The sequence below is a fragment of the Triturus cristatus genome, chromosome 7 (genome assembly GCF_964204655.1).
Source record: "Triturus cristatus chromosome 7, aTriCri1.1, whole genome shotgun sequence".
Taxonomy (NCBI): domain Eukaryota; kingdom Metazoa; phylum Chordata; class Amphibia; order Caudata; family Salamandridae; genus Triturus; species Triturus cristatus.
Genome location: NC_140590.1, coordinates 583,337,502 through 583,361,730, shown reverse-complemented (window position 1 = coordinate 583,361,730; position 24,229 = coordinate 583,337,502). Strand labels below are relative to the sequence as shown.

General features: G+C 49.5%; 1 protein-coding gene across 3 annotated transcripts in view; it reads right to left on the bottom strand.

The window, feature by feature from the left end:
- The window catches only part of SPAG9 (sperm associated antigen 9), a 1,633,747-nt gene that overhangs the window by 36,475 nt on the left and 1,573,043 nt on the right, over positions 1 to 24,229 (bottom strand). For all 3 annotated transcript variants that reach the window (XM_085617154.1, XM_085617155.1, XM_085617156.1), the window contains one exon: positions 1,940 to 2,080. In XM_085617154.1, the coding sequence (XP_085473280.1) occupies positions 1,940 to 2,080 (141 nt within the window). The remainder of the gene's footprint in view (positions 1 to 1,939; positions 2,081 to 24,229) is intronic.

Here is a 24,229-nt window from a genome sequence, read left to right as displayed (position 1 = left end):
GGGGTAGGGAGAGGGTCTGCCGCTGGTCCAAATATAACTGAGCAGCCACCATTGCAGATCTTTTGCATTCTCCTCTGAAACCTGGAAGAATTCTGAAAGATTCCCTTGGGATTCTGAATTGCGTTTGAGTGCATACTCCTTGCACGACTTGGAGTTGTGACCTGCTCCCAAATACCAGAGACATGTGTTTGAGACAGTCCCAGCAAGTTTTAAACCCTGGTGTTTTAGGAGAGGGTGTTTTCCCTCACAAACTGGAAAAGACAAAAGAATAATCAATTGGAAAGAAAAAGTTAGGAGCTAGTTCTGGATTCACATCCAATGGTGCAGAAAGAAGGAACTGCTGTTACAGTGCTTGATTGGTGCTTGTTTGCAGCCGCACCTAATTCCAGGGTAGAACGGGGTCGACACGGAGCTGCATGATATTACCTACCGGTGTACAGGTGCTATGCTGAAAACACATTTGCCAAATCCTGTCTGATATCTGGGCATCTTTTAAAGGTGAGTAATCTGTGGATAGATTTATTTATCAGAAACACATATACTAAATGCAATGTTTAATGGATCTCTATCATTCCTCTGCCACATTCGAGGAAACAATTTCATATCATGGATGTAGAAATACAACCACCTACACCTGATTTTTAAAGCAGCAAACTCTTTTCCGTTTTATAAACAAGGTCATTACCGATAGCAATTATAGATGCCATTGTTACAGGGGTTCAGCGAGCCTGTCAGCCAATGGATCCTCGATATTCACACTTCCAATTTTGGAGATGACAGAATGGCAGCCAAAGAACAATGATACTACATGCAGGGATCTTGTTCTTTGTAGATTTCTATCTTTGGAAGCAATATGTTTTATGTCCTTATATTGTAAGCTCACAAGACTAACTGAGGTCATATTGACAAGCACTGATGCAGCAGTGCAAGGAGGAGAATAAAGACAACAGCAGAAGTAGGTGAATATTGATGCAACAGTGGGGGAACAAAGAGAAGGCTGGGGGATGAGCCCAAATATCATAGAAATATGTCCGGTAGGATAGGGGATCAATCCTCAGCTGACAAGCATCAATCATCTTTCCTGATGAAGTTACACTTGACTGCGATGAATAGGATCAAGATTAAAGAATGGAGCTTTGTCTCAGAGGGTAAGAATGATTTGTTTCATTGAGGTATTTGACACTGGCCCTGCAATGCCACTACGTTAGATGTAGAATTTGAGTTTGTGTTTGCTTTGTAATGGAAAATCAATGAATTTTGGAAAGCGTGGCATAGACATTTTGGCTCTTCATAGTGTTACACTTCTTGCTGTTCATCCAATACTAGATTAATTAATCACCAGGTGATTAAAGACATAATGCAGTGTGGAATAGTGTAGTTGAAGCATGCAGTGGGTGGTTTCTTTAGCTGCCAAAGAAGGTAGAAGGTGCTCTAAACTATTTGGTCAGTTTCAGACCAGTGAAGATGCATTGGCCTTGCTTATTTCAAAGCCTAACCATTTAAAAAAACAAAACACTGCATCTAGAATCTAAATTGCCACAGCTCTTATGTCCCAGGGTGCCAGGTGGCGTACGGAGTCATTGAATTCTGGGCACCCTGAAGCAGATGACTGCAATAGGAGCAGGCTACTTTGCTTGCACAAAAGCCAATGCCAATTTTCAAGCTGTTTTTATAATGCGCCTCACAGTATCAAAAAGACCTTCAATGTTTGCAGGGAGCTTTTACTAAATTTAATGGCATTGTGAAAAATCTTTGTTCCGCAGAGTGTGCACCATGCCTACCAAAATCTTTTAAATCCATGCAGAAATGAAACTCTTTACTCTTAACACAGTTTGGCACTAAGCTTGAGAACAAATAGAACAGCGGACTGTCTAAAATCTTGCTGCCAAGAGAAAACAACTTTAGGTTTAAAAAGGGTGCTTGAAGTTCATTTGTTTACCCATTCTGAAATCAATATATCCTTCACCACCACTTATCACAAGCATGGACTTTAAGAGATTCTGTCCAGATGATTCTTGTTCTTCACTTGTTGTTTTATCACCAGCTTCTGAGCCATTCGTCTGGGGACAAACCACTTGACCTGTAATGACAAAGGTTTAAATATTACAACCCTTCCTTGATAATATCATAGCCCAATGCGTTGCACCAAGAATACACTATGGGGAAACGTTTTATGACAGACAAATATTGAAGTTCAATTAGACATTGTAGGATTATTTGTAAATTATAATTGATGTATTTTTTAATTAACTGTACCCTCGTATCTCCTGAGTGTGTTAACAGTGCAGTGCAGTCATTTAACAGGTAGAACCTTAGCACTTAGTCTATGAGCACTTTCACTAAAACCTGTAAATTACAATTGCCAAACGTAAAGGTCTGAGTTTCAAGAATCATAAACCAAAATTTTCAAAGGTAAGGAAAACGAATAGCCACGGCTGAGTCACCAAAAATGCCTAGGTATTAGAACTACAACACAGCAGATTACCATACTGCTTTAAAACATGCAGGAAAGGTATTGATTTTAGGATATAGTAGTAGTAATAACTTTATTCGGTTGTTTTGTTTTAAACCATCAAAGTATGCAAAAAGAAAATCCGTTGTCTTCCAATCCAAACAAGTGAATAAAGTTCATAAATTACATAAACAACTAAACTGTGAATAAAACGAGAATAAAAACATTAAAACTAGATGCTTCTAGTTAATAACCTTCCATTTAAGAACTAACACCACTTAAAAATATATTTAAAGACACTCTTATAATGAAAACACAATTCATCTATTCCAGTATTCATCGTCTTCATAATCACGTTGGTTCTATTGTGATAAGAGCCATTACAATCTAAGTTAAAAACCTCTGGTGGTTGACCCAAAAAAGGAATAAGAAGCGACTTACTGCGAACACTATTTGGTCAGACGTATCTGTTTTTAGGATTTTATAGGCAACCTGATAGTGTGTCAAGAATTCCTGTCATACGAGGGGCGGAAAACGGTAACCAGCGAAAACGGACTACATCTCCCAGGACGCTTAGCGGTTGAGAGGTTATGTAAACAGGAGAGCTGTTACATAACTCAAGGGAAACACGCCCTTATGTAAACAGGAGAGCGGTTACATAACTCAAGGGAAACACGCCCTTATGTAAACAGGAGAGCTGTTACATAACTCAAGGGAAACACGCCCTTATGTAAACAGGAGAGCTGTTACATAACTCAAGGGAAACACGCCCTTATGTAAACAGGAGAGCTGTTACATAACTCAAGGAAAACACGCCCTATAAAGGGAGGAACCGGGAGGTACAAGGCTGTCGGATATTGTGTTTACACCGACGTACCTGCTTCGTGAAGAGCAGTGTTCCGGAGTGGTGCTCCAGTAAGGCAAGAACGGAGGTAGGTCGAGTCGTTACTCCCTGGGCCGTGTCTTGCCCCATCGTCACCTGTGAAGGACCCGGAAGCTCTACCGGTCAACCATTGAGCTTCGCTTTTTGACTCGGCTGAGTCCAAGCTCAGTGGCGCTTTTGCTGGTTGGAGTCGTAACTCCCAGCCCGACCAGAGACACAGGGACACAGGGACTGCCAGCTGTAACGCACACCAGGAGGTGTTTGCCGCGTTACAGACTCGGAAGTCCACAGGATCGATCGAGCGGCTGCTCTCGGTTCAGTCGTCTTGCTTGTGATTGGGGTATCGGTGACGCATCACCAGGAGGTGACTCCGCGTCCCGGTGCAGTCTGAGGAAGAGGTTGAGCGGCTGCTCCCTTCAGGTAGAGACCCCGGCTGGGTGTTTCCCTGACTCCTCGATTCTCCCCAACACTCTTCGTGCCCCTCACAGCCTACCGATTGGCATTGTCGGCCATTTCATTTCTGCCCTCTGTTGGCATACGCCGGGATCGGCGTATATGCAGAGGACGGTTAGGACCATCCGTGCTGTGGGCTGGTAACGTACTTAGCCTGGAGGATTCCAGTGACTATAACTTTTGTTTGTTCTTTGTATGTTATTTGCCTTCATTAAAAGAACTAACCCTTCACAAGTGGTTGCGTCCTCATTGTCGTGTCTGTTAAACGATCCTGAGACGTTCAGGGCGTTACAAAATATCCGACCTTATTAACACTAACTGTCTCCCGGTCGATAACAGACATGGCAACACTTGATGATGTGCTGGCTGCTTTAGCGGCCATGCAAGTTGAAGTGGCTGCCTCTAGGCAAGAAACAGCCGATGTAAAAGCCAGACTGGATGCTATCCAATTGGACCCGCTCACGCCCAGCACCTCCCTCACGAACCAGACCCCTGCGGTAGTAGTGGAAATGCCGGTAGCCATCCCCTTGGCAACACCAGAGAGGTACAGTGGGGATCCTAACACAGTGCAGGTATTCCTCACACAAGTGGCGCTACATTTATCATGCAAACCAAAGGCGTTCCCCACGAGTCAGGCTCGTGTGGCTTTCCTTATATCCTATTTGGCTGGAAACGCGGCACAATGGGCCGTACCTCTGGTGAGCAGGGATGACCCCCTCTTATGTGATTGGGGTGCTTTTCGCGAGGAATTCCTGAAGGTATTTGACAGAAGGGCTGACTCGTACACGGCGGACCGTGAAATGCTTGAGTTGAGACAGGGATCCAACGACCTGGTGCAGTATCTCAACGCGTTCCGAAGGCTGGTTGCGGAAACCAAGTGGCCTGTTGCTAAACAGACGGCGCTCTTCCATCAAGGGCTGTGCGATGAGCTCAAGGACGCCGTGGCTCATATTGACCCTCAACCCAAGACATGTGAGGGCCTTATCAACCTGGTATTACGGCTGGAACATAGGCTAAGTGAAAGAAAGGGGGATCATGGGAGAAAAGGAAAATCCCTTCCATCCTATGTGACGGTGGGAAGTCCTGAAACTTCCACCGCATCCAAGGGAGAACCCATGGACATCGGCGCAATACGAGCGAGCCTCACAGCCACGGAGAAAGAGTCACGCCGTAAACAAGGATTGTGCCTATATTGTGGCAAAAAAGGCCACTACGTACGTGAATGCCCTGCCAAACCGAAGACGTCACGTTATCGGGCCAACCGGTCGGTAACAGCCGTGGTGGACATACCGGCGGAAAACTAGAGGACTCCAAGACCAGAGAAGGGGCATCTCGGAGTCACTCATCCATCCCTTCACTTTCCAACTCGGTCACTAAGGGACAACGACACCTGTTTATCACGGTGCACGTGGGAGTGCATGACCAGTGGATACCCGTTGTGGCCATGGTGGATTCAGGGGCCACTGGCATGTTTATGGACCACAACGAGGCATGCAGGCTAGGGCTAGTGCTTCTTCCCAAAGCAGTACCCGAAGACGTCTATGCGGTAGACGGAAGGCGATTGGTGACGGGGCCCATCGGACAGCACACGGGGGTCCTTCCGATGAGATATGGGAGGAACCATTTGGAACAAATCGATTTTAACATCATCCGAGCGCCCCAATATGGCGTCATATTGGGATTGCCGTGGCTACAGAAACACAACCCCTTTGTGGATTGGCCAACACATCGCATCGAAATGACGTCACCGTATTGCATCCTGCATTGTGGAATAAGAACGGAATCCCTTGACGCAGATGAGAGCGGGAGTCAGACGGTGGCTACAGCGGCAGAAAAAGATGTGGCTCTCCCCCAGGCTTATCACAGTTTTGAGGATGTATTTGATGAGGTGAAGGCGGAAGTGCTACCACCACATAGACAGTTTGACTGCCAGATCGACCTGGTGCCAGGGGCCAGCGTTCCCAGCGGCAGGCTGTATGCCCTGACGGAGCCTGAAAACGTGCATCTCCGGGGGTACCTGGATAAACTCCTCAAGCTAGGATTCATCCGCCCGTCCAAGTCTCCGGCCGCCTCGCCACTCTTCTTCATCCCGAAGGCTAATGGGGAGCTGAGAGCCTGTGTGGACTTTAGGGCATTGAATGCGATAACCATAAAAAATCGGTACCCCTTGCCTCTCATCAGTGTACTTCTGGAACAGGTCAAGAAAGCTCGTATCTACACCAAGTTGGATTTGAAAGGGGCCTACCATCTGGTGCGCATGAGGGACGGAGACGAGTGGAAGACCGCCTTTAAGACCAGGTTCGGCCTTTTTGAGTACCTCGTCATGCCGTTCGGTCTGTGCAACGCCCCGGCAGCCTTTCAGTACTTTTTGAATGAGGTATTCAGAGAGGAGTTGGATATCTACGTGGTCGTATATATCGACGACATCCTCATCTATTCGTCCAGTGTGGAGGAGCACGTACACCACGTCAAAGCTGTGCTCCAAAAGCTGAGGGAAAACATGCTGTTTTGTAAACTCAGCAAGTGTGACTTCCACGTCACATCCGTGGAATTCCTCGGAGTGATGCTGAGTCCAGAGGGACAGGAGATGGCAGAACGAAAGATCAAGGCGGTGAAAGAATGGCCGGTGCCCCAAAGCGTGAAGGACGTCCAAAGTTTCATTGGCTTCGCCAACTTTTACAGGCGGTTTATAGATGGATTTTCAGGAGTGGTGGCCCCAATCACACAGCTACTGAGGAAGTCCAAGGAGTTTGTCTGGTCCCCTGAAGCGAACAAAGCCTTTGAGGCCCTGAAAAGCGCCTTTGGTAAGGCGCCGGTGTTGGCTCACCCCGGTCCGGATCTCCCCTACGTGGTGGAAGCGGACGCGTCGGATGTGGCGCTGGGGGCTATCTTGTCCCAACGCAACCACGACACAGGGGTGCTTCATCCCGTTGCGTACATGTCCCGCAAACTCAACGACGCCGAACGCAACTACCATATTGCGGAGAAGGAGCTTCTCGCAATCAAGGACGCCTTCACCGAATGGAGGCATTGGTTGATGGGGGCAAGACATGTGGTATCGGTGTACACGGACCATCGGAACCTACAGTTCATGACGGCCACTAGACACCTTTCTCCCAGGCAGCTGCGGTGGATGATCTTCTTTGCGGGGTTCAACTTCCGCATCACATTTCGGCCGGGGACGGAAAACCGGAAGGCGGACGCCCTGTCCCGTCAATCTGCAGTTAAGGAACCATTGCCTGCGACCGAGCGTTCCATCATTTCCCCGAGGATGGTATTGGGGGTTATCCAACCGGATACTTTCCTGAGGGGAATAAAGAGAGGGATCAGGTCATTCGCATGGCGGAGGTGGCTCCTCAGTCACAGAGAATGGCAGCTGAAGGACGGGATACCCCTGAAGGGCAGGTGCCTATTGATACCCACGCCTAGGCTAAGGAAACAAGCATTCATCTGGTGCCATGACTCTCCATGCGCAGGTCATTTGGGCTTTGAAAAAACGGTGGCTAGCATGGGACGGCATTTCTGGTGGCCAACCATGAGAGTGGATGTCAGGAGGTGGGGACAGGAGTGTCCTACGTGTGCTACCATGAAGGCCGACCATGGCCGAACCCAAGGGCTCTTACATCCACTTCCGACCCCGGAAAGACCATGGGATAGCATATCACTGGACTTCGTGGTGGGCCTACCGGTAGACCAGGGGATGACGGCAATACTGGTGGTGGTGGATTACTTGACGAAAATGGGGCACTTCATCCCCTGCAAGAGAGTCCCTACGGCCGGGGAATTGGCGTCACTACTCCTAAAGAATGTGGGTCGACTTGCTATGGGTTGCAGAGATAGCCTATAACAACGCCACTCACAGCTCCACACAGTCATCTCCGTTCTATAGCAACTATGGCCAACATCCCAGGTTCTTGCCATTTCTACATCCGTTCAGAGAGGACAGGATTCCCGCCACAGCGGACAGGGTGGCACACATAAAAGACACGTTGATGCGCTCAAGGGCTGTCCTAATAGAGGCCAAGAGAAGATACAAGGCTGCGGCAGATAGGAAGAGAAGGCCCGGGCCACTGTACCGCACTGGAGACTACGTCTGGATATCCACAAGAAACATGAGGTTTCGAAAGAACGGTGTGTTCCATCCCAAGTACATGGGCCCCTATCGAATTACCAAGTGTATGGGTCCCGTGAACGTGAAGGTGTGCTTGCCCCAGTCATTGCGGATACACCCTGTCTTTCATGTATCATTGCTCAAACCAGCACCCTCCAAGCCGTCTGGGACACCTAGGCCGGTATGCGTGGAGTCGGAGGTGGAGTATGAAGTGTCGGGCATACGGGCGTCCAAATGGCGCAGGGGGAAGCTGTGGTACCTGGTTGCGTGGAAAGGCTATGGCCCGGAGGAGCATTCATGGGAACCGGCTGAAGGGGTTCATGCTCCGCGCTTGGTCTCCTTGTTCCATCGGCGTTTTCCTGCCAGCGCTGGACCCGTGGGGAGCCGCTGAGAGGGAGGATGTACTGTCAAGAATTCCTGTCATACGAGGGGAGGAAAACGGTAACCAGCGAAAACGGACTACATCTCCCAGGACGCTTAGCGGTTGAGAGGTTATGTAAACAGGAGAGCTGTTACATAACTCAAGGGAAACACGCCCTTATGTAAACAGGAGAGCGGTTACATAACTCAAGGGAAACACGCCCTTATGTAAACAGGAGAGCTGTTACATAACTCAAGGGAAACACGCCCTTATGTAAACAGGAGAGCTGTTACATAACTCAAGGGAAACACGCCCTTATGTAAACAGGAGAGCTGTTACATAACTCAAGGAAAACACGCCCTATAAAGGGAGGAACCGGGAGGTACAAGGCTGTCGGATATTGTGTTTACACCGACGTACCTGCTTCGTGAAGAGCAGTGTTCCGGAGTGGTGCTCCAGTAAGGCAAGAACGGAGGTAGGTCGAGTCGTTACTCCCTGGGCCGTGTCTTGCCCCATCGTCACCTGTGAAGGACCCGGAAGCTCTACCGGTCAACCATTGAGCTTCGCTTTTTGACTCGGCTGAGTCCAAGCGCAGTGGCGCTTTTGCTGGTTGGAGTCGTAACTCCCAGCCCGACCAGAGACACAGGGACTGCCAGCTGTAACGCACACCAGGAGGTGTTTGCCGCGTTACAGACTCGGAAGTCCACAGGATCGATCGAGCGGCTGCTCTCGGTTCAGTCGTCTTGCTTGTGATTGGGGTATCGGTGACGCATCACCAGGAGGTGACTCCGCGTCCCGGTGCAGTCTGAGGAAGAGGTTGATCGGCTGCTCCCTTCAGGTAGAGACCCCGGCTGGGTGTTTCCCTGACTCCTCGATTCTCCCCAACACTCTTCGTGCCCCTCACAGCCTACCGATTGGCATTGTCGGCCATTTCATTTCTGCCCTCTGTTGGCATACGCCGGGATCGGCGTATATGCAGAGGACGGTTAGGACCATCCGTGCTGTGGGCTGGTAACGTACTTAGCCTGGAGGATTCCAGTGACTATAACTTTTGTTTGTTCTTTGTATGTTATTTGCCTTCATTAAAAGAACTAACCCTTCACAAGTGGTTGCGTCCTCATTGTCGTGTCTGTTAAACGATCCTGAGACGTTCAGGGCGTTACATAGTGTCTTACTCCGAGGTTTAAACAAATCGGTCGTATCCCCCCCTACGGATCAGTTGGTATTTACTACAAAAGAATAGTATATGTTCTTGAGATTCTTGTGCTCTAGCACAGGCTGAGTATAGTTCTAGTGATATCCCAACAGCCTTGTTTATAGGGATCCTTAGGAGTAGATTGCCATATCTAAATCTAACGTATAGACTTTTGGCAAGTGGGGGTGAGATTTGGTCCAGATAGGGTTCAAAGCTGGGGCATGATTTGACACCTAAAAATTGTGTTGTTAAATGGCCATTTGTTAGTTTGGTAACATAACACTCTCCCACAAACACCCAAAACCTTGTTTTCAATTTTAGTAGATCCCCTTTGCATGCCCTTTCTGGGTGATCCCACAATTCCAACATATCCAGTGATTTACACCAACGTGCGATATGTCTGAACGATGGTAATTTTTTAGCACCACTGATCTTCAAGAAATACCTTAGACAATTACAATAATCAGACAGCTGGGGTGTTGTCCACACACATAACCAGTACGTTAAGGGATTCAACAAAGCCATATCCCCTATTCTTTTCAGTCCTAGGTCCAAAAATAATGGGATCAGTGGATTGGTAATGGGTACTGAAACAAGTGATCTAGCAAAGATGTTTTCACAAATCGTCAGTTTATTTTAATAATATAACCCCAAATCTCTGCTCTATAAAGAGCACCACTCTGGGCTTTTGCACGATAGAACTCTAATGCTGGGGTCAATGATCGAATACGTGACTGTCTTTGGTATCTTAACATTGATTTTGATCTGTGGCATAAGGTAAGGTGACTCTTGTCTAGTTGGTGTTCCCAGGTAAGCAAGTCATTTAATCTTATCCCAAAATGTTCAAATCTTTTTACCCTCTCGAGAGTTTCGCATGCAATCCTAATCACTCGTGATTTCCCTTTTGCTTACCCAAATACCATATATTTCGTTTTGGCAACGTTAAGTTCCAGACTCCTATCCTTGCAGAATTCTAGAATTTTGTCTACTACAATGTGTGGGCCCATTGATGTTGTGCAAATGAGTAAAGAATCATCTGAAAAGAGCGGCAGTGAGACTTTCGTGACGTTCATAGAGGGAGAGTTGTTCCTACAGTCCAATAATCTGCTAGCCACATCATCAATAAATAAATAAAATAATGTGGGAGCAAGCACGCATCTCTGGCGCACACCACGTTGCATGGGTATCCTATCTGTTAATTCACAATTTTTTCCCCCATCTGACCTGAGCGTAATTGTCTTCATGCAGTCTAGATATCAAGGTTACCAGATCGATTAGGGCACCTAGGTCAAGCATAATTCCCCAAAACAATTCATGCGGTACCAGGTCGAACAGGGCTCTTAGATCGACAAATGCTACATATAGTTTTTGTTTTTTTAGCAGCACATATTTCCACATCAGTAGGGTAAATCTAAAAGCCTGGTCGCATGTACTTATTTTAAAACAAAAGCCTGCTTGATATGGGGACAGTATCGCCTGGTCTTCTATCCAGATTTTGAGTTTGTCCAGAACTTGTGTTGCAAAGATCTTTTGCAAATTGTCGATCAGGCTGATGGGTCTATAATTGGAGAGGATAGAAGCATCTCCCTTTTTATGTATTGTGATTATCTCCGCTCCCCTTCAAGTTGTAGGAATATCCCTCGATTGCCTTTCTCTTCCCATGATTATGATAAGGGCGAAATTCTGTTTAACAAAACTAATACAGCACTAAGCCCAAGTTATTAGGGGACGGACTGCTTAAAAAAAGACTGACAATAATCACATACAGAGATTGAAGTAATATCAATGGTGCCCCCCTGGTAAAGTCCCAGTGTCCAAGTCACTGTATCGCTCAGTATGGGCTTGAATATAACATCCAGCAGCAATATGTAATAAATATGGAAAACAAAGTCTTACTAGCGAGCCGGCCCTCGTTGTATCCCGTGCAGCGGGAGAGAACGCGGCCTTTAGCGGCGCAGGGAGGACTGGCTCCGCCTCTCACGCCCAGAGCAGGAAGTAAAGCGATGCTGGGGGACCGAATCCCACCCCAGTCAGCTGTGCAGGAGTTTACGGGCTCTGAGCCGGCCCTCACTGAATCCCCCCGCGGACCGCCCGTGAACTCAGGCTCATGTCCGTCGTCTGATCTCATTTATTCTTTGAACGGCAATATAAAACGGCCTACAATCTTATGATTTCACAACCGTTCACACTCAGTACAAAAGAGAAATTCACCCATGCATTTCTGGCAGCACTGCTATGACTCTGGTTACCAGTGGACATCAGAAAAGCTTGACTAGGTATTTTGTCGCAGTCAAAAGCGGCGAAAATCCAAGTGCATTACATGTGCATACACATTAGAACATAAAGTCACACTTCTCAGGATTCCCCAGAATGTTCCTACATGAAAACTGTAAAGAATTTCTAAGATTAGCTATGCACAGCAAATTATAAAATGAGAACCTACAAGAAGAAATTTCCTAAATTGGATTTTTCCACCAAAACCCTCTTCCACATGCAGAATATTGTTTCAAGGCGATATATATATAGAAATTCCAGAATGCTATCACCTTAACGTTTCATAAAATATACTGTAGTTTCAGAAACTTTAGGCACTGCAAAAAGATGGCTAGTCAATGCAAATGACTACTCCCTAAATTGGCAAGTGAATTGCTTTACCACTGTATGCTGTTGCGATACCTCCATCCTTTGAGGATCTGAAAAAACATCATCATTCCAATTTTAAAGTTCTTACAAAGACAGCATTCGAAGGATTAATGCCTTGGTAAACAAAACAAAACTGTTAATGTGTCTTTGCTAACCTCACCACACATGTACATTGAAGAGAAGATCTCGATTATGCAAAGCCCAGGTCGAGATTGATGATCTGCCTTTGGAGAGGCAGTTAAGTGAACATCTATAGATATGTGCAATATTTAAATTAGCAAACAGATCCATCCTTGTTATAACGAGTAAAAACTGCATTATTCTCAAAACATAAGATATCTATGCAATATTGTCATAAAAAGCAGAATCCGTACATATAGCTATAGTACATATCTTGCCTTTTGTGATCAATTTCGCTGCTATTGTGCAAAGATTCAAAACAACCAGTCAATTTATGCTGGGGCTAGTGAAATGGAGGCATTAGATATCAAAGAAAAGCCCCTGAATGCGGAAAATAATGCATGGTGATAATATACAGGTTTCAGTGCGAGAATCCAGTGACCCATTTCACAGAGTAGATTCAGTGAATGAACTTCAGATGTACACACGTTTGTTTTTTGGTCAGCAGGGTGGAGGTGCCGAAGGGCGGTCCTGGATCAGTAACAGTGTTTGGAGTACCCAGGGGAAAGGAGGGACAGCACCCTGTGGAATTCTTCGAGACTTGAGTGAAGACCATCGCAAATTCTCAAAACCTCACTTCTTTCTTTATTTTTGCCTTCCGTCCCACCAAATGTTTTCACAATATTTAATCAGCTGTCTAACCAGAGCAGCTTTGGACTGGGCTACTTCATTTGTAGGACTACTCAACCTTCCTGTTGGCTTTTCTTTGCATGCTTGAGAGAACAAATCTGACAAGCTCCGCCGAAGAGGTCCCCAGTGAAATTCAACAGGGTCTCGTGTTAACCTGTTTTACTTGATTTAAGTGGCTGACACCAGAAGCAACTTGGGTTGAACAAACCTTATTGACTTTCCTACACCGAAGCTTGAAAGAGGAAATGATGGATGACTTAATACATATGCCGCGCCCAACATTATTAACCGAGGCTACAAAATTAGAATTATCGTAATAGTCGGAAGATGTAGGAAACCCTTTGTGCAGAGAGGTCGAAGAGACCCTTATTGGTTTACAGAGGCAAAAGTATATGAGACTTATGTTCTATTTTTTTGTTGTAGTGTGGGCAAGCAGTTAGGCTTATCAGAGGGTAGTGCTAAGCATTTATTGCACTAGCAGAGGCGATAAATGATACACACCATACCTCTTTTCCATGTGCCTATGGATGATGGGGAGTTTGCTTTCCACATCCTAGCAATGTCTCTTTTGACCAATGCGAGCCCCAAGAATAATAGGTGTTGTTTATAGCGGTTCCCACCAAGACCCTCTGTGCTATGGAGAAGGATTAGTGTGGAATCTCCCACGAAAGGGCCTCTGCGAGCAAGATGTCACTCACTGCCTCGAGGACAAACAGTACCACACTGTGTGCATGAAAGTGGTCTCATCTGTTCCACACTGAAGGCAAGCTGGGTACTCAATGACTCTCATGAGCCACAGGCAGTGTCTGATGTAATAGACTCTATGGAGATACTGGAGTTGTATCAGGCAAAGGGGAGAGGGGAAAGCTGCTTCGCAGTGGGACCCATGGGCCTCTGTCCGGTCATCCTCTTCAACCTCACCAACGTCTCCCTGCCACGCTACCTGAAAAGTTGGTAGTGTCGTGGTGCTATGTGTGATCAGTGGCTGGAAGATTTGTGAAATATTATGTAACCTTAAGTCACCCTTTAATAGCTTTTCCCTCCAGGGGGTTAAATTCTGGCAGCTCTTGGAGATCACATAGATAGGGAGATATGGCATGATGAAATTGTAAATACCTATAGCTCCTGGAAAGATTTCAAGTCTGGACCGTGTATAACATCACCCAATGTGGACACCACTATGTCATCCCATTTTTTAAACTCTTTTAGCAGGGCGGCCTGACGAAGAAGGATACCATGCCACAGGGGAGTCTCCAGTGTCAGTCTCCCCCACCACCCCATCCGCCGAAGGGAGAGCCACCATAGAGATATAACTACCCGTGTCGCAGGGGGAAGAAAGCTCAGTCCCCTCCCACGATACAGGAGGTCTAGGAGTGGGGGGTCCCCCACCGCCCATTTCTCCGCAGCAAAAGCTGGGTCGTCGTGAGAGTAATACCACCAGTCATTAATGATCAGGAGGTGTGAGGCTGCAAATAGGATTGTATGTCAGCGGCTGCAATTCCTCCACAATAAGTGGCCTGAAAACTTTCAAGAAGGGAAATAATTGTCGCGCTACCCCGATAGAAATTGGTTTAGTATTGCATTAATCTGTTTGAACCATGATATTGGGACAATGTGTGGGTCATTCTGGAGCTGATAAAGCATACGTGGGAACGAAATCATCTTAACGTATGGCGATCTACCCAGCAAGGAGATCGGCAGCTGAGACCAGGCCCTCAGCTTCTCTTTAACACGTCATAACATTGGACTAATATTATGGGACCATGATATCGCAGGATCGGGGGGGAGATGAAAATCCCCAGATATTTGAAGCCGTGTCTAGCCAGTGCCAAACCAGTCATCCACTCCATGTCACTGGTTGAGCTATCCAAAGGGAATACCACCGACTTCCCACATTCATATATAGCCTGGAAGTCTCAACGAATATCTGCATAATCTGTAAAATATTAGGCCCCAAGGTTCGTGGATTAGTAAGAAAGAACAAAACATTATCTGCATGTAGCGCAATTCTGTCAGATAACCCCTGCAACTACTTACACCTGAGCATCCGACGACTCCATGGCAAGGGTGAAGGACAGCGGGTACCCCTGTTTCGTTCCCCTGTGGACCCATAAGGGTGCTGATACCTCGTTCACCACCCGGACCGAGGCAGTCAAATCTGTATATAAAAGAGAGGAAACATGGACCAAAATTCATTTTCTGGAGTAGGACGAATAGGTATAGCTGACCTAGTCGAAAGCTTTGTCGATGTCCGCCATGAGTACCGCAGCCGAACCTCCCAAGCGATCAGCTATAGCTAATGCATTATGGACCGGTTGGATATTGTGACGTATGCCCTATGTGGCATGAATCCAGCCTGAGCCAGATGGACCAAGTCATGCATCTGTCCCATAAGTTTGATGAGGAGCTGCACCTCAATATTAAAAAGAGAGAGATAGGGCAATAGGACCTGGAGCTTTCCAGGGCGGTGGGGAGCTCTTCCTCTGTAATCACTGCGTCTAACTGTGCCCGGGCAGCATGTGACAGGAAATGTGGGAGTATGGTACTGATCTATCACATTCCTACAGGCATTTGGCACATCATAAAATGCCGCAAAGCTTTGGGCCACAGCCCGAGGATGTTGCTGGAGCTCACCCCTAGCGTGACACACAATCGGTATCAGGGAGGCCAACATCCTACTGGATTTGTCGCCCCACTGGTAAATGCAGCTCTGAGCAGCTTGCCAAGCCTGTTTAGCATCGTCAAGAAGCAGCTGGTGATACTGCTGCGGAAGCAAATGGAGATGACACCATGCAGCATTACCACTGCCTCGTCGACTGCTTTCTTCTAGGGTATGCATCTGAGTTTCAAGAGCTATCAAGGAGTGGCTTTTAAGCTCGCCAGTCAATAACTAATATCAAACACATGAATTGTCATTTTAACCCCTTCCATGCGGGGCGGATTCCCCCGCTGTGCTGAGCGCTGCTTGCGCGGGCGTGGTCATGACGGAACGGTTCCGTCATGAGCACAGCTCAACCGACGCTCATGACGGAACCGTTCCGTCATGAGCACCGAAGGGGTTAAGAGCTTCCCATAATAAAGTACCAGAGGACTTGGTGTTTAGATGAATAGTAAAATGCTCCATAAGAGATCGGTATAGCATTCTTTTATAGGACAGAGTCAGCGGATGCCAAGGCAACATGCGCCAGCGGAAAGGCGGAAACTCCAGACTGACGTGGAGCTTAAGGATCAGACAGCCCCCTAGGCAAAATGTCAACTTTCAAGGCTCTGTGAGAGTAAACTGTGGGGATAAAGAGGTAGTGGAGCCTAGAAAAGAAGCCATTTATTGGCAAAATATGTGTAGCCAGCTTCAGCGGGGTAATACATTCTTCACGCATCAATCCAACCCAGTGCAGATAATACTGGACCTAACTTGAACGTCACGGTTTCCATCTCCCTCCCACCAGGTCGCCACCAGTCAACCTGCAGCTCTAGGACATCATTCCAGACCCCACCGATCACAGAGAGACCTCCAGGGAGATCTCCCCATACATTGATAAATGTATCCATTAACGTTTGTCCTAATGGGTGGGGGCATATACACTTCCCAGTTTAAGTAACACCCATAAAGTGTACCAGTCACAATAATATATCTATCGTGGGGGCGTGGCCAGGAACATGGCCGACTAGCAGCGTCTGCCGCAGTTCCGGCAGCCCGATATTCATCATGTGCATAATCCTGCCCTTCTAGCTACCATCAGCTGCCCATTTGCGGTGCCGTTTGCTTCCCTCTGTACCTGGATGCGCATAATGTGGTCCCTGCTGTGCTGAGCGAAGAGCAGCAGCGAGAAAACCAAGGCGACCCGAAGTTAAGGCGCGGCCGCCCAAGATGGCGGACAGGACGCATCAGCCTGAAAATATAGGGCCACACCAAGAGCTCGGTCTGGCTGGTGGTCCTCCAGTCGTGACCCGTGGAATACTGGGCGCTGTGGGTCACAAGGGAGAGCAGCGTCAACTGACAGCAAGAGACTTGGTCCCCGGCGGAGGCGTCACGAGAACCTGGGCCCAGCCCGCGTGCAGGAGAGAGGACTGCGTGTGAGTGAATCGGGATAAGCAGAGTTACGTCCTCCTGCTGGCCTGCGGGTGCGGCTCCTGGAGGGAGTGACAGTTCGGGGACCCCCTGTGTGTGCGGACCTGCTTGGAGATAGAGGAAGCCCCCATTGGCGCCCGTGCCGAGGGGGTATCAAGCAACAGCGAACACGAGGAGAAAATCAGAGACTCGACCTCCATCTATGTGAAAGGCTTTGTTTGGAGGCAGAGAGGGGCTCTGTTGGCGGCCGGGCTGACGGCATATCGAGTGACTGCTGGAGGAGCTCATGCATAGGTGAGAGGGGCTGCGTGCGGGCGAGCACAGTCACGTTCCCTGGCTAGGCAGTGGACAGAGCACCAGGAACAAATAGAACAGACCTCACCTGAAGAGGCAGGTGTGGCGAGGCGGCCCACCGTCCCCTGCGCCATGTGGCATCTGTGCTGTGCACTTCCAACCGGCCGTAGGGGAGGCCACGTGGTAGAGAGCCCTCTGGATGATGCCCCAGTAAAGCAGCGGCAGCCCGAGGCCTGCAGATGAGAGGTGCGACCCCGTAACCCGGCGCAAAGACTGAAACAGAGACACTCTGAAGGAACAAGACCCCAAACACCGGCTTACGCCTCCAGAAACCTATAGAAATCACAGATGAAGCATGGCTGGCTTGGGTAGGGGCATAGACAGTAAACCGCGGCACTCACCTGTGACGCAGGTATGAAGCAGAGGGGACTCATTGAACAGAGGGTCCATTAGCGAGATCACCTGGAGTACACCCGAGAGCAGAACTCAAGTATCCAGAGGGCAACCAGAAATATAAAGCACAGTTGGCTGAGAGGGTGGGACGGCTGGCCGAACACCAGATCAGAGTAGCAGGAGTGACCGGGTCGTGTCTCGCGATGCATGCACCGTGGCCCCTGGCTTGTGGACGAGCAGGAGGAGGTGGCCGGTCCCTGACTTGTGTGCAGGCGAGAAAGACTGCACAAGGACTGCGCAGAACACGTCCTCCCTCGCATTAGAAAATGGAGGGGTGACACAGAGACCCCGGCAGCGTAGTGAAGCTGCTCGCACCTCCAGAAGCTGATGGAAACAATTAATGCAGGCCCCAGAAGAGCGGCAGCGAACAGAGCGACACTCTGGCCCATGCCGCAGACCCAAAGTAGGCCATTCCACCGACGGATGCCGTAGAGGAGATTTCGGCCAAGGAGCACTCAAGAAGGAACCACAGCCTAGACGGCAACAACAAGGAGACATGCCGTCCACTGGGCCGCTGAGGTGGAGTAGCCATGCCGATTTCAGCGACACGCCAATGGCTGTGCCCTGAACTGGTAACAGACAAGAGGGACTGCTTACAGGCGAGACAATGTAGGCCAGGCTGCACACCCCTGCTGTTTGGAAACAGTGGCGAGGAACAGAGAATCCCTCCGGGACACTTGAGATTCGCAGAAGACTGGTGGCTGACGCGTGGAGGATGGGGCCCCCGCAACCCAAGGAATAAGGTGTCTTTCAACTTTGTTTAGTATTGAATATACAGCACCTGCCCTTCGGACCCCCTGATAGAGAGCACAGGACTCACTAATAGCCCCCTAAAAGATTTAATCCCTTCAATTAAAGTTATGGCGAGGGACAAGGAACCCAAAACTCAAAAACAAGGCAAAATGGACAAGTAAACAAAAGTGCTCCCACCGCCAACAGAAACGGAGGGAGAACTCTCGGGATCACCCGATAACGCGGCCACCCTCCAAGAGATCCACACCTCTAGAGACACCATTGAGGGCAAATTGGCAGAAATAAGATCGTAAGTCTCCCTTATGTGTCAAGATATACGCAAAATTGCGGAAAGGGGGACCCAAACTGAAACTGGCATCTCAGAAGTAGAATATACGACACACAAACTGCATTAAGACGTCATAGACATGAAGGCGACAATGAGGGAAGTTGCATGGAAAGTGGATGATGTGGCAAATAGAGCACGTAGAAACAAACTGCGCTTCATCGGGTTCCCAGAGGGAATGGAGGGCTCTGATCCAGTGACATTCTTGATGTCATGGTTGCGTGACTCTCTTCCAGCAGCAGTTTTCACCCTGTTTTATCATCGAACTGGCCCATAGGAAGCCCAATGCAAGACCGTCACCCGGCGCAACCCGACCATTAATAGCAAAGTTCTCAAACTACCAAGATCAAGACATAATTCTCAGAGAATCACAGCACATTGGGGAACTTAAACTTGCCAACGCCAAGATAATGATCTTTACAGACTACTCCAGCGAAGTGCAGAAGATGAGGTGAACATTCGACTCGGTGAAGGTCAAACTGAGAGCCATGCAGATGCAAAACATGCTTCTTTTCCCCGCTAAGCTCAAAGTTCTCTTCCAAGGCACTTCATAATTCTTTCAAACCTCAGAAGAAGCATGGTCCTGGATGGAAGAACGCCTCATGCAACGATGGAAAACTAGAAACAGCGAGTTGCAACCCAAAGACACAGCAGCACGCTGGGAACCCAAACCACAGAGAGTAAAAAAGAGGCATCTGCTCGGGCGGGGACATAAAACCTAGACCTAAACCCCACTGAGGGAAACATTGAACAGGCTAGGGACGCAGAGGCTCGCGGCATCGGACGGGTACTCAACTGAGGCCCGGGCCAGGAAAAAACCCTCCACTCACTGGGAAAGCACACACACACAGACCAATCAGACACGCAATCTTTTGTGGAGACAGGCAGTGATCATCGACTTCTCTAGGACATTAATAGAATGGAAAATCAAGGCTCTGCGAGACAACCTGCAGCACAAGTTACTTACTTGTGTAACGATATATCTGTAAGACCCATAAGTTAGTGATAGATTCCTTACCTTAGAACATCCCCAGGTGTCCGACTGGATCCAGAAAGATTTTGTCAGCAGTACCCCTGCGCGTCGGTAGGCGTAGTCGTACGGCTCCGCGTACGTCGCTGGCGTTGTAGCCGCCGAGATGTCGTCGTCGGAGCTACTTAGACTCGCCCAGGCACGCCGACGTCAGTTCTGTACAAAACTTTTCCACGTCAGGAGTGCAGAGCCATGCCAGAGACCGACTATTGGTGCAATAGAACTAGGGCCCTGAAAGGGATGACCTGAACCCTAGAGAACAGTTCGCAGAACGGGGAGGATGGGCGGGGCGGTAAGGAATCTATCACTAACTAATGTCTCTTACAGATATATCATTACACAAGTAAGTAACTTGTGCATCTGAAAGAGACACGTTAGTGATAGATTCCTTACCTTAGAATACATACCCAAGCAATACCAACCCCGGTGGTGGGTCAGCGAAGTGAGATTACACCAGAAAGTCACGGAGAACTGAACGGCCAAAGAAGCCGTCACTCCAGACCTGACTGTCAAGGCAATAGCGCTTAGTGAAAGTATGCAACAAGGCCCAAGTGGCCGCCTGACAGATGTCTTGCAGAGGGACACCGCGTCCCAATGCTGTAGTAGCTGCTGTCGCCCTGGTGGAATGGGCACGCAGCCCAACCGGAGGTTCCTTTTTAGCCAGAGACTAACAGGCTTTATTGCACAAGACAACCCATCGGGAGATAGTGCGCTTGTGCACAGGCCGGCCTTTCTTGGCACCCACGTAGCCAACAAAGAGCTGGTCATACACCCGGAACTGTTGTGTGCGGTTGAGATAGAACGAAAGCGCACGTTTTGGGTCCAGACAGTGGAGCCTCTCCTCTTCTCTTGAAGGGTGCGGAGGCGGAAAGAAAGTGGGCAGAGTGACAGTTTGCCCGAGATGAAAGGCAGAGACTACTTTTGGTAGAAAGGAAGGATGCGGTCGAAGGACAACCTTGTCCGGATGAATCGTCAGGAAAGGAGATTTGCAGGAAAGAGCCTGGAGCTCACCAACCCGCCGAGCGGAGGCGATGGCCACCAGGAAGACAGTTTTCAAAGTTAATAACCGCAAAGGACAGTTATGAAGAGGCTCAAAGGGAGCGCACATCAAGTATGTGAGAACCAGGTTCAAGTCCCATTGAGGCATCACAAAAGGAATAGGAGGGAAAAGGTGAGTAATGCCTTTGAGAAATCTATTGACAACTGGGGACTTGAAAAGAGAGGGCTGATCAGGCAGCTCAAGAAAGGCTGAAAGAGCAGAAAGATAGCCCTTGATAGTGCCCAGAGCAGAGCCCTGCTGGGCCAAAGAAAGAAGGAACAATAGGAGCTCAGAAAGAGGGGTAGCAAGAGGATCAACAGATTTCGCTGTACACCATGCCACAATTCTTTTCCACCGACAGGCGTATACCGTTTTAGTAGAGGGACGCCTGGCTGCCAGAATCACATTACAGACTTCGGGAGGCAAGTCAAATGGAATCAGCTGTCGCCGCTCAATCTCCATGCAAAGAGGTGGAGGCTGGACAGGTTTGGGTGGAGGACCGTCCCCAGTTGCTGTGACAGGAGATCTTCCCGAAGAGGCAGTCGGATCGGGGGGATCCACGGTTATAGTGAGTAGTTCGGGTTACCAAACTCTTCGAGCCCAGTCCGGTGCCACAAGAATGACTTGGGCCCGGTCACGCCTGATCTTCTTCAGCACCCTGGGCAGAAGTGGTATAGGCGGAAAGGCGTACAACAGACCGCAACTCCACTCGCGACGAAAAGCGTCACCTAGCGAGTGCCGCCTTGTAAACTGCAACGCGCAAAACTGCTGACATTGTGCGTTCTCTTCGGTGGCGAATAGATCTAACCAAGGTTCTCCCCACTGCTGAAAGAGACCTTGCACCACCTCCGAGTGAAGAAGCCTTTCGTGATCCAACATGCACCTGCGGTTGAGTTTGTCTGCCCTGGCGTTCAGGGTACCTGCCAGGTGTTGAACCACCAAGGAAATGCCTTGATGCTCCAGCCACATCCAGAGACGTAGATCCTCCTGACATAGGGTCCACGACCCCACCCCACCTTGTTTGTTGCAGTACCACATGGCGGTGGTGTTGTCTGTGAACACCTGCACTACTCTCCCCTTGACAGAGGGAAGGAATGCTTTGAGTGCAGGTAGGATCGTCCTGAGCTCCAAAAGATTGATATGGAGCTTGGACTCCGCCGGAGACCATAGGCCTCTGATCTCCACCTCTCCCATGTGGCCACCCCATCCCAGGAGGGACGCGTCCGTCACTACTGTGTGCTCTGGTTGGGAAAGGGAGAGGGATCTGCCGCTGTCCCAACGCTGGTTCGTGAGCCACCACTGCAAGTCCTGTGCAGTGCCCTCCGAGATCTGGACGTAGTCGGACAGGTTTCCCCGATGCTGTGTCCACTGGAACTTCAGGTCCCACTGCCGAGCCCGCATATGCCAACTGGCATGATCGATTAGCAGGATGCAGGAGGCCATGAGGCCCAGCAGCCTCAGGGTCTTCCTGACCTAAACCCAGGACCAGGGCCGAAAGATCGGAATCCTAGCCGAATGTCCCAGACTCGCTGTTCGGGAGCATAAACCCAAAACTGCGCCGAAAGGGAGCACGGTGAACTGAAAGTTTGGGATGGGGATATGAAAATAAGCACCCTGCAAGTCCAACGCTACCATCCAGTCTTGCGGGTCTAGGGCAGACAAGACCTGAGCAAGCGTGAGCAACTTGAACTTCTCCTTCCGGAGGCAGCGATTGACGTTCCGGAGGTCTAAAATAGGCCGCAGGCCCTTGTCCTTTGGAACCACGAAGTAGTGAGAATAACATCCGCGACTTACTTCTGGCGTCGGAACACGCTCAATGGCCCCCTTGGCCAAGAGGGCCACAACTTCCTGCTGGAGAAGTGACAAGTGACCCCCGACATGCGGTGGTACTGAGGTGGCATGGCTGGAGGGGTAGACTCGAAGGGGAGGGAGTAGCCCCTTCTGACTATTTGCAGAACCCACCTGTCCGAGGTTACGGGACGTGAGTGGGGAAGGTGATGGCGAATCCTGCAACACACTGGCATCTGGTGGGCCTGAAACACCGCACTAGGAAGGTTTAGAGGTGGCGGCGGCGGCAGGGGAGGTGGTGGATTGACCCGCCCGCTGTCCTCAGGACCCACTACGGTGGGTCCCACGCCCGCGGCTGCGCTGAGACTGTGGCTGCGCAGGCTTGCGGGTCTGAAAGGAACGCGCCTGGGCGGTCCTACCCTGACCTCGAAAGGAGCGAAAAGCGGGCCCGAGGGAGTACGTGTGGTGGCGAGGCCCAAGGACTGGGCCGTAGCCCGAGAGTCCTTAAAGCGTTCCAGGGTGCTATCCGCCTTATCACCAAAGAGGCGTGTGCCATCAAAGGGCAAATCCAACAAGGTGTTCTGGACATCCCCAGAGAAGCCAGTAGTTCGGAGCCAAGCATAATGACAGAGCGCCACTGTTGTGTAAAGAGCCCTACCGAGAGAATCTGCTGTGTCAAGCCCACAGGTAATGGCTTGGGAGAGAACCGCCCGTGCTTCCACAGGGCACTGAGGCAGCACATGTGCCACGGTGTCCCACACAGAATGGGAATAGCGGCCTAGCATGCACGCAGTATTCACTGCCCGCAACCCGGAGCTGGCAAAGGTTAAAATCTTTTTCCTAAATTGCTCCAGTTTCCTAGATTCCTTGTCCGGAGGAGCAGAAGGGAACGCACTCAGCGAGGTAGAAGCCTGGACAACCAGACTCTCAGGCGTCGGGTGTTGTGTGAGAAAGCTGGGATCACCGGGCGATGGCAGCGCGCCACACCCTTGTTTACCGGAACTCCTGTGTTAGATTTGATCCAGGTGCCCAACAGGATATCAGTAAGCGCTTCAGTGAAGGGCAGTAACAGCTCTGCAGAGGAGGACTGCGGCTGCACGACCTCAGTCAGGAGATTGGTCCTGATAGGCACAGAAGGGAGCTCGAGGTCAAGAGCTTCAGAACACCACCGAAAAAGTCTCAACCTCCTCCGTGGCCACGGAGGAAGGGGACAGAGTACCAGGGTGTGGAGAGAAATCCAGATCCACTGGGCCCTCCACATTGCCTTCCCATTCAGGCTCATCCTCGCATTGAGCTGCAAAAGGGTCCTCAGACCCCTCCCGGTACTTCCTTTCGTCCACCGTTTGCTGAAGAGGCCGGTAAGGACGAGGTGCCCTGGGAAATGGGATAAACTCCCCTCCAAGAAATTAAATGTTAGGGTAAGATACCAGTCCCGGTTAGGCGCCGTCTGGCATCAGCCGGATCCAGGGCCGGAGTCTGCGGCGGCGGCGCGCTCGGCGCCGCCGCATGGTATGGTGCTGGCGTAGCCATGGCCAGTGGCGGCGGCACAGAGGCAAACCCTTCCGACGGA